This window comes from Salvelinus alpinus, chromosome 20 (genome assembly GCF_045679555.1).
Source record: "Salvelinus alpinus chromosome 20, SLU_Salpinus.1, whole genome shotgun sequence".
Classification (NCBI taxonomy): Eukaryota; Metazoa; Chordata; class Actinopteri; order Salmoniformes; family Salmonidae; genus Salvelinus; species Salvelinus alpinus.
This window is the reverse complement of record NC_092105.1, coordinates 2,339,604-2,351,070: the sequence shown is the minus strand read 5'-3', so window position 1 is coordinate 2,351,070 and position 11,467 is coordinate 2,339,604. Positions and strand designations below refer to the sequence as shown.

At 49.8% G+C, this 11,467-nt stretch overlaps 1 protein-coding gene across 1 annotated transcript in view; it reads right to left on the bottom strand.

Annotated features, from left to right (window-relative positions):
• Positions 1–712: 712 nt before the first annotated feature.
• The window catches only part of LOC139547260 (unconventional myosin-X-like), a 157,773-nt gene continuing 147,018 nt past the window's right edge, over positions 713–11,467 (bottom strand). Inside the window, exons 20-22 of the mRNA XM_071356319.1 lie at positions 6,089–6,595; positions 1,206–2,283; positions 713–1,120 (exon numbers count right to left, since the gene is read on the bottom strand). Coding sequence (XP_071212420.1) covers positions 713–1,120; positions 1,206–2,283; positions 6,089–6,595 — 1,993 coding nt within the window. The remainder of the gene's footprint in view (positions 1,121–1,205; positions 2,284–6,088; positions 6,596–11,467) is intronic.

Below are 11,467 nucleotides of genomic sequence, written 5' to 3'. Positions count from 1 at the left end.
ATTTGCATTGATGTCAGAGTGGTTAGAGACAATAGAGCCCTGAGTACCAGGTCATTAGGACCTGATGGAGGGACAATAGAGCCCTGAGTACCAGGCCATTAGGACCTGATGGAGGGACAATAGAGCCCTGAGTACCAGGTCATTAGGACCTGATGGAGGGACAATAGAGCCCTGAGTACCAGGTCATTAGGACCTGATGGAGGGACAATAGAGCCCTGAGTACCAGGTCATTAGGCCTTGATGGAGGGACAATAGAGCCCTGAGTACCAGGTCATTAGGACCTGATGGAGGGACAATAGAGCCCTGAGTACCAGGTCATTAGGACCTGATGGAGGGACAATAGAGCCCTGAGTACCAGGTCATTAGGACCTGATGGAGGGACAATAGAGCCCTGAGTACCAGCAAGTTAGGTACCACCAAAGTATGTCCAGAGTGCAGAAAAGGAGATTACTGTGACTCAACGGTCATGTGGAATTTTACTGCGGTCATGACTCATTATTGCCCGTGTGGCAGTAATACGGTCACCACAACAGCTCTAGCTGTAGTCTGTCAAGCCAGAACAATATGAATGGGAGCCATGTGATCTGTGAAACACATGCTGTAGAAGGATGTACTTCCGTCCAACGGATCTGTGTCGCTAGATATGAGTACTAGGTCAATATCAGGACAATCCATTTCAATGTACATCTACTGTAACACCGTATCATAGTGGCTAAAAAGCTGAAGGAAAACACTCTTTTAACACTTTCAGCATATCGATCTGTTTCAGCATATCGATCTGTTTCAGCATATCGATCTGTTTCAGCATATCGATCTGTTTCAGCATATCGATCTGTTTCAGCATATCGATCAGTTTCAGCATATCGATCTGTTTCAGCATATCGATCTGTTTCAGCATATCGATCTGTTTCAGCATATCGATCTGTTTCAGCATATCGATCTGTTTCAGCATATCGATCTGTTTCAGCATATCGATCTGTTTCAGCATATCGATCTGTTTCAGCATATCGATCTGTTTCAGCATATCGATCTGTTTCAGCATATCGATCTGTTTCAGCATATCGATCTGTTTCAGCATATCGATCTGTTTCAGCATATCGATCTGTTTCAGCATATCGATCTGTTTCAGCATATCGGTCTTGAAAAGAGCGGATGCTAAATGACTAACATTAAATGTAGTACAGGTTTGTAAACATGCTACTCACAGAGTCTGAGCTGCCTCTGAAGGAGTCCAGGCTGTTCTGAGTACAGGATGATTTCCTCAGCACGTCCTCATCAGTAGCATGTCCGTCCGTGATACTGGCTCCGTCTCCCGAGCCTGTACTTCCCTGCACCTCCTCAAACTCCTCCTGGTCACAGTCTGACTCTGTGTCTGGTAGGATGCTGAATGACACCTCCTCTCTGACCTCCCTGGCCCCTGGGACAGGCACAGTGGGCATAACCCTAGAGGGAACCACGTCTGCTCTTCTCACTGGCACAGCCTCGGGGACTGTGGTGGGCATAACGTCTACCCTGGCGCAGGGTCTGTTGGGTATAACCTCGAATCTTCTGGGTACTCTGTTGGTGTCTGGAGCCACCTCTGTTCTCCTGGTGGGTTGGTGGCACAAAGCTTTACCTCCTCCGGTGGTGAGGGCAGGGAGAGGAGGTGGAGGAGCAGGGTGGTGTGTAGGGACACTAGATCCATAGGAGGTGAGGGGGTAGTAAACAGGGGGGCAACACGGGGCCTGTGAGAGGGCAAGGGCCTGTGCTACTAGTCCCTCAGCAAAGGCCGGAGGAGGAGGAGGGAGGGAGGAGAACAGCTCCTGGTCCAGAGGGATCTCCGCAGGGAGAGGGAAGTCAGGAAGGGGGATACCACTACCGGGACACTCCTCCTTAGTATGGAAGCCCTCATCCACCTCCTCCTCGGCCCGGGCCAGGGGAGCGGTGCTCTCTGAGGGGTCGTGGAGGTTCTCCTCGCTGGACAAACTCTGTTCCAGACCCCCAAAGTCCAGGAGCTCCAGGAACTCTGTGGCCACGCGAGACGCCTCCTTCTCCAGCCGGTAGATCTCTGCGTCCCTCCTCTGCCGGAGCTCCTCCCTGCTCCCTCTCAGGCCGTCCCCTAACATGGACACCCCGTCCTCCTTCTGGCGCTGCAGACGCTCAATCTCCTTCTCCAGCCGAAGGATCTCCTCCATCTGACGGGACTCCTCCTCGGAGGTGTGGGGGTGCAGGGAGTGGGACAGGGACACCTCCTTGTGGTACACCTCCTTATAGGGAGCAAGATGATCCTTCCTCAGGGAGTTCCTAAAGGGAGGGAAGAAGAGAAAGAACATGATTAGATGGGGAGATTCAAGAGAGTATTGCAGACAAAGCAATGTGTTGTTGGCTGACAGTTCAGTACCAGTGTATGTTGGTTGGCTGATGGCTGACAGTACCAGTGTATGTTGGTTGGCTGATGGCTGACAGTACCAGTGTATGTTGGTTGGCTGATGGCTGACAGTACAGTACCAGTGTATGTTGGTTGGCTGATGGCTGACAGTACCGTACCAGTGTATGTTGGTTGGCTGATGGCTGACAGTTCAGTACCAGTGTATGTTGGTTGGCTGATGGCTGACAGTACAGTACCAGTGTATGTTGGTTGGCTGATGGCTGACAGTACAGTACCAGTGTATGTTGGTTGGCTGATGGCTGACAGTACAGTACCAGTGTATGTTGGTTGGCTGATGGCTGACAGTACCGTACCAGTGTATGTTGGTTGGCTGATGGCTGACAGTACAGTACCAGTGTATGTTGGTTGGCTGATGGCTGACAGTACAGTACCAGTGTATTTTGGTTGGCTGATGGCTGACAGTTCAGTACCAGTGTATGTTGGTTGGCTGATGGCTGACAGTACAGTACCAGTGTATGTTGGTTGGCTGATGGTTGACAGTACAGTACCAGTGTATGTTGGTTGGCTGATGGCTGACAGTACAGTACCAGTGTATGTTGGTTGGCTGATGGTTGACAGTACAGTACCAGTGTATGTTGGTTGGCTGATGGCTGACAGTACAGTACCAGTGTATGTTGGTTGGCTGATGGCTGACAGTACCAGTGTATGTTGGTTGGCTGATGGCTGACAGTTCAGTACCAGTGTATGTTGGTTGGCTGATGGCTGACTGTACAGTACCAGTGTATGTTGGTTGGCTGATGGTTGACAGTACAGTACCAGTGTATGTTGGTTGGCTGATGGCTGACAGTACAGTACCAGTGTATGTTGGTTGGCTGATGGTTGACAGTACAGTACCAGTGTATGTTGGTTGGCAGATGGCTGACAGTACAGTACCAGTGTATGTTGGTTGGCTGATGGCTGACAGTACAGTACCAGTGTATTTTGGTTGGCTGATGGCTGACAGTTCAGTACCAGTGTATGTTGGTTGGCTGATGGCTGACAGTTCAGTACCAGTGTATTTTGGTTGGCTGATGGCTGACAGTTCAGTACCAGTGTATGTTGGTTGGCTGATGGCTGACAGTTCAGTACCAGTGTATGTTGGTTGGCTGATGGCTGACAGTACAGTACCAGTGTATTTTGGTTGGCTGATGGCTGACAGTTCAGTACCAGTGTATGTTGGTTGGCTGATGGCTGACAGTTCAGTACCAGTGTATTTTGGTTGGCTGATGGCTGACAGTTCAGTACCAGTGTATGTTGGTTGGCTGATGGCTGACAGTTCAGTACCAGTGTATGTTGGTTGGCTGATGGCTGACAGTACAGTACCAGTGTATGTTGGTTGGCTGATGGCTGACAGTACAGTACCAGTGTATGTTGGTTGGCTGATGGCTGACAGTACCGTACCAGTGTATGTTGGTTGGCTGATGGCTGACAGTACAGTACCAGTGTATGTTGGTTGGCTGATGGCTGACAGTTAAGGACCAGTGTATTTTGGTTGGCTGATGGCTGACAGTTCAGTACCAGTGTATGTTGGTTGGCTGATGGCTGACAGTTCAGTACCAGTGTATGTTGGTTGGCTGATGGCTGACAGTTCAGTACCAGTGTATGTTGGTTGGCTGATGGCTGACAGTACAGTACCAGTGTATGTTGGTTGGCTGATGGCTGACAGTACAGTACCAGTGTATGTTGGTTGGCTGATGGCTGACAGTACAGTACCAGTGTATGTTGGCTGGCTGATGGCTGACAGTAGAGTACCAGTGTATGTTGGTTGGCTGATGGCTGACAGTACAGTACCAGTGTATGTTGGTTGGCTGATGGCTGACAGTACAGTACCAGTGTATGTTGGTTGGCTGATGGCTGACAGTTCAGTACCAGTGTATGTTGGCTGGCTGATGGCTGACAGTACAGTACCAGTGTATGTTGGTTGGCTGATGGCTGACAGTACAGTACCAGTGTATGTTGGTTGGCTGATAGCTGACAGTACAGTACCAGTGTATGTTGGTTGGCTGATGGCTGACAGTACCAGTGTATGTTGGTTGGCTGATGGCTAACAGTACAGTACCAGTGTATGTTGGTTGGCTGATGGCTGACAGTACAGTACCAGTGTATGTTGGTTGGCTGATGGCTGACTGTACAGTACCAGTGTATGTTGGTTGGCTGATGGCTGACAGTACAGTACCAGTGTATGTTGGTTGGCTGATGGCTGACAGTTCAGTACCAGTGTATGTTGGTTGGCTGATGGCTGACAGTACAGTACCAGTGTATGTTGGTTGGCTGACAGTTCAGTACCAGTGTATGTTGGTTGGCTGATGGCTGACAGTACCAGTGTATGTTGGTTGGCTAATGGCTGACAGTTCAGTACCAGTGTATGTTGGTTGGCTGATGGCTGACTGTACAGTACCAGTGTATGTTGGTTGGCTGATGGTTGACAGTACAGTACCAGTGTATGTTGGTTGGCTGATGGCTGACAGTACAGTACCAGTGTATGTTGGTTGGCTGATGGCTGACAGTACAGTACCAGTGTATGTTGGTTGGCTGATGGCTGACAGTTCAGTACCAGTGTATGTTGGTTGGCTGATGGCTGACAGTTCAGTACCAATTCATGTTGGTTGGCTGATGGCTGACAGTACAGTACCAGTGTATGTTGGTTGGCTGATGGCTGACAGTACAGTACCAGTGTATGTTGGTTGGCTGATGGCTGACAGTTCAGTACCAGTGTATGTTGGTTGGCTGATAGCTGACAGTACAGTACCAGTGTATGTTGGTTGGCTGATGGCTGACAGTACAGTACCAGTGTATGTTGGTTGGCTGATGGCTGACAGTACAGTACCAGTGTATGTTGGTTGGCTGATGGCTGACAGTTCAGTACCAGTGTATGTTGGTTGGCTGATAGCTGACAGTACAGTACCAGTGTATGGTGGCTGGCTGATGGCTGACAGTTCAGTACCAGTGTATGTTGGTTGGCTGATGGCTGACAGTACAGTACCAGTGTATGTTGGTTGGCTGATGGCTGACAGTACAGTACCAGTGTATGTTGGTTGGCTGATGGCTGACAGTACAGTACCAGTGTATATTGGCTGGCTGATGGCTGACAGTTCATTACCAGTGTATGTTGGTTGGCTGATGGCTGACAGTTCAGTACCAGTGTATGTTGGTTGGCTGATGGCTGACAGTACAGTACCAGTGTATGTTGGTTGGCTGATGGCTGACAGTACCAGTGTATGTTGGTTGGCTGATGGCTGACAGTACCAGTGTATGTTGGCTGGCTGATGGCTGACAGTTCAGTACCAGTGTATGTTGGTTGGCTGATGGCTGACAGTTCAGTACCAGTGTATGTTGGTTGGCTGATGGTTGACAGTACCGTACCAGTGTATGTTGGTTGGCTGATGGCTGACAGTACAGTACCAGTGTATGTTGGTTGGCTGACAGTACAGTACCAGTGTATGTTGGTTGGCTGATGGCTGACAGTTCAGTACCAGTGTATGTTGGTTGGCTGATGACTGACAGTTCAGTACCAGTGTATGTTGGTTGGCTGATGGCTGACAGTACAGTACCAGTGTATGTTGGTTGGCTGATGGCTGACAGTACAGTACCAGTGTATGTTGGTTGGCTGATGGCTGACAGTACAGTACCAGTGTATGTTTGTTGGCTGATGGCTGACAGTACCAGTGTATGTTGGTGTACCTGTTAGCTGTAGTGTTTCTCTTCTCTTCCTGTCCGTTGCTAAGCTCCTCCTCTTTTCTACTCAGTGCTTCCTGCTCCTGTTGTAGTCTCAGTCTCTCCTCCTTCCTCCTCAACTCCTCCAGCTCTAACACCCTCTGTCTCTCCTCCTCTTCCTCTCTCCTCCTCCGCTCCTCCTCCTCTTCCTCTCTCCTCCTCCGCTCCACCTCCTCTTCCTCCCTCCTCCTCCGTTCCTCCTGCTCTCGTCTCGTTTCCTCTTCCAGCCTCCTGCTCTCCTCCTCCTCCCTCCTCCTCCTCTCCTCCTCCTCCCTCCTCCTCGTCTCCTCCTCCTCCCTCCTCCGTTTCTCGTCAGAGAGCTGTCGATAGAGGCCTCGGGCCAGCTGACCACGCTGGTGTTTCTGCAGAAGGACAGCTGCAGCGCGGAGCCGCAGGAACACGCGTCTCCAGTAGTGAGCCCTGTAGTTCTTCTGGATGGTGATGGTGCTGGTCAGGACCCTCCTATAGTGCTTCCTATGGGGACACAGAGTCAGTCACTACCTCCTATAGTGCTTCCTATGGGGACACATAGAGTCAGTCACTACCTCCTATAGTGCTTCCTATGGGGACACAGAGAGTCAGTCACTACCTCCTATAGTGCTTCCTATGGGGACACAGAGAGTCAGTCACTACCTCCTATAGTGCTTCCTATGGGGACACATAGAGTCAGTCACTACCTCCTATAGTGCTTCCTATGGGGACACAGAGTCAGTCACTACCTCCTATAGTGCTTCCTATGGGGACACAGAGTCAGTCACTACCTCCTATAGTGCTTCCTATGGGGACACATAGAGTCAGTCACTACCTCCTATAGTGCTTCCTATGGGGACACATAGAGTCAGTCACTACCTCCTATAGTCCTTCCTATGGGGACACAGAGTCAGTCACTACCTCCTATAGTGCTTCCTATGGGGACACACAGAGTCAGTCAGGACCCTCCTATAGTGCTTCCTATGGGGACACATAGAGTCAGTCACTACCTCCTATAGTGCTTCCTATGGGGACACATAGAGTCAGTCACTACCTCCTATAGTGCTTCCTATGGGGACACATAGAGTCAGTCACTACCTCCTATAGTGCTTCCTATGGGGACACAGAGTCAGTCACTACCTCCTATAGTGCTTCCTATGGGGACACAGAGTCAGTCACTACCTCCTATAGTGCTTCCTATGGGGACACAGAGTCAGTCACTACCTCCTATAGTGCTTCCTATGGGGACACAGAGTCAGTCACTACCTCCTATAGTGCTTCCTATGGGGACACATAGAGTCAGTCACTACCTCCTATAGTGCTTCCTATGGGGACACAGAGTCAGTCACTACCTCCTATAGTGATTCCTATGGGGACACATAGAGTCAGTCACTACCTCTTATAGTGCTTCCTATGGGGACACATAGAGTCAGTCACTACCTCCTATAGTGCTTCCTATGGGGACACAGAGTCAGTCACTACCTCCTATAGTGATTCCTATGGGGACACATAGTCAGTCACTACCTCCTATAGTGCTTCCTATGGGGACACAGAGTCAGTCACTACCTCCTATAGTGCTTCCTATGGGGACACAGAGTCAGTCACTACCTCCTATAGTGCTTCCTATGGGGACACAGAGTCAGTCACTACCTCCTATAGTGCTTCCTATGGGGACACATAGAGTCAGTCACTACCTCCTATAGTGCTTCCTATGGGGACACAGAGTCAGTCACTACCTCCTATAGTGCTTCCTATGGGGACACAGAGTCAGTCACTACCTCCTATAGTGCTTCCTATGGGGACACAGAGTCAGTCAGGACCCTCCTATAGTGCTTCCTATGGGGACACAGAGTCAGTCACTACCTCCTATAGTGCTTCCTATGGGGACACAGAGTCAGTCACTACCTCCTATAGTGCTTCCTATGGGGACACAGAGTCAGTCACTACCTCCTATAGTGCTTCCTATGGGGACACATAGAGTCAGTCACTACCTCTTATAGTGCTTCCTATGGGGACACAGAGTCAGTCACTACCTCCTATAGTGCTTCCTATGGGGACACAGAGTCAGTCACTACCTCCTATAGTGCTTCCTATGGGGACACATAGAGTCAGTCACTACCTCCTATAGTGCTTCCTATGGGGACACATAGAGTCAGTCAGGACCCTCCTATAGTGCTTCCTATGGGGACACAGAGTCAGTCACTACCTCCTATAGTGCTTCCTATGGGGACACACAGAGTCAGTCACTACCTCCTATAGTGCTTCCTATGGGGACACATAGAGTCAGTCACTACCTCCTATAGTGCTTCCTATGGGGACACAGAGTCAGTCACTACCTCCTATAGTGCTTCCTATGGGGACACAGAGTCAGTCACTACCTCCTATAGTGCTTCCTATGGGGACACATAGAGTCAGTCACTACCTCCTATAGTGCTTCCTATGGGGACACAGAGTCAGTCACTACCTCCTATAGTGCTTCCTATGGGGACACATAGAGTCAGTCACTACCTCCTATAGTGCTTCCTATTGGGACACATAGTCAGTCACTACCTCCTATAGTGCTTCCTATGGGGACACATAGAGTCAGTCACTACCTCCTATAGTGCTTCCTATGGGGACACATAGAGTCAGTCACTACCTCCTATAGTGATTCCTATGGGGACACAGAGTCAGTCAGGACCCTCCTATAGTGCTTCCTATGGGGACACATAGAGTCAGTCACTACCTCCTATAGTGCTTCCTATGGGGACACAGAGTCAGTCACTACCTCCTATAGTGCTTCCTATGGGGACACAGAGTCAGTCACTACCTCCTATAGTGCTTCCTATGGGGACATAGAGTCAGTCACTACCTCCTATAGTGATTCCTATGGGGACACAGAGAGTCAGTCACTACCTCCTATAGTGCTTCCTATGGGGACACAGAGTCAGTCAGGACCCTCCTATAGTGCTTCCTATGGGGACACATAGAGTCAGTCACTACCTCCTATAGTGCTTCCTATGGGGACACATAGAGTCAGTCACTACCTCCTATAGTGCTTCCTATGGGGACACATAGAGTCAGTCACTACCTCCTATAGTGCTTCCTATGGGGACACAGAGTCAGTCACTACCTCCTATAGTGCTTCCTATGGGGACACATAGAGTCAGTCACTACCTCCTATAGTGCTTCCTATTGGGACACATAGTCAGTCACTACCTCCTATAGTGCTTCCTATGGGGACACATAGAGTCAGTCACTACCTCCTATAGTGATTCCTATGGGGACACAGAGTCAGTCAGGACCCTCCTATAGTGCTTCCTATGGGGACACATAGAGTCAGTCACTACCTCCTATAGTGCTTCCTATGGGGACACAGAGTCAGTCACTACCTCCTATAGTGCTTCCTATGGGGACACAGAGTCAGTCACTACCTCCTATAGTGCTTCCTATGGGGACACAGAGTCAGTCACTACCTCCTATAGTGCTTCCTATGGGGACACAGAGTCAGTCACTACCTCCTATAGTGCTTCCTATGGGGACACATAGAGTCAGTCACTACCTCCTATAGTGCTTCCTATGGGGACACATAGAGTCAGTCACTACCTCCTATAGTGCTTCCTATGGGGACACAGAGTCAGTCACTACCTCCTATAGTGCTTCCTATGGGGACACATAGAGTCAGTCACTACCTCCTATAGTGCTTCCTATGGGGACACATAGAGTCAGTCACTACCTCCTATAGTGCTTCCTATGGGGACACATAGAGTCAGTCACTACCTCCTATAGTGCTTCCTATGGGGACACACAGAGTCAGTCACTACCTCCTATAGTGCTTCCTATGGGGACACACAGAGTCAGTCACTACCTCCTATAGTGCTTCCTATGGGGACACACAGAGTCAGTCACTACCTCCTATAGTGCTTCCTATGGGGACATAGAGTCAGTCACTACCTCCTATAGTGCTTCCTATGGGGACACAGAGTCAGTCACTACCTCCTATAGTGCTTCCTATGGGGACACACAGAGTCAGTCACTACCTCCTATAGTGCTTCCTATGGGGACACACAGAGTCAGTCACTACCTCCTATAGTGCTTCCTATGGGGACACAGAGTCAGTCACTACCTCCTATAGTGCTTCCTATGGGGACACATAGAGTCAGTCACTACCTCCTATAGTGCTTCCTATGGGGACACATAGAGTCAGTCACTACCTCCTATAGTGCTTCCTATGGGGACACACAGAGTCAGTCACTACCTCCTATAGTGCTTCCTATGGGGACACACAGAGTCAGTCACTACCTCCTATAGTGCTTCCTATGGGGACACAGAGTCAGTCACTACCTCCTATAGTGCTTCCTATGGGGACACAGAGTCAGTCACTACCTCCTATAGTGCTTCCTATGGGGACACAGAGTCAGTCACTACCTCCTATAGTGCTTCCTATGGGGACACATAGAGTCAGTCACTACCTCCTATAGTCCTTCCTATGGGGACACAGAGTCAGTCAGGACCCTCCTATAGTGCTTCCTATGGGGACACATAGAGTCAGTCACTACCTCCTATAGTGCTTCCTATGGGGACACAGAGTCAGTCACTACCTCCTATAGTGATTCCTATGGGGACACAGAGTCAGTCACTACCTCCTATAGTGCTTCCTATGGGGACACACAGAGTCAGTCACTACCTCCTATAGTGCTTCCTATGGGGACACACAGAGTCAGTCACTACCTCCTATAGTGCTTCCTATGGGGACACAGAGTCAGTCACTACCTCCTATAGTGCTTCCTATGGGGACACAGAGTCAGTCACTACCTCCTATAGTGCTTCCTATGGGGACACATAGAGTCAGTCACTACCTCCTATAGTGCTTCCTATGGGGACACAGAGTCAGTCACTACCTCCTATAGTGCTTCCTATGGGGACACAGAGTCAGTCACTACCTCCTATAGTGCTTCCTATGGGGACACACAGAGTCAGTCACTACCTCCTATAGTGCTTCCTATGGGGACACAGAGTCAGTCACTACCTCCTATAGTGCTTCCTATGGGGACACACAGAGTCAGTCACTACCTCCTATAGTGCTTCCTATGGGGACACATAGTCAGTCACTACCTCCTATAGTGCTTCCTATGGGGACACAGAGTCAGTCACTACCTCCTATAGTGATTCCTATGGGGACACATAGAGTCAGTCACTACCTCCTATAGTGCTTCCTATGGGGACACATAGAGTCAGTCACTACCTCCTATAGTGATTCCTATGGGGACACACAGAGTCAGTCACTACCTCCTATAGTGCTTCCTATGGGGACACAGAGTCAGTCACTACCTCCTATAGTGCTTCCTATGGGGACACAGAGTCAGTCACTACCTCCTATAGTGCTTCCTATGGGGA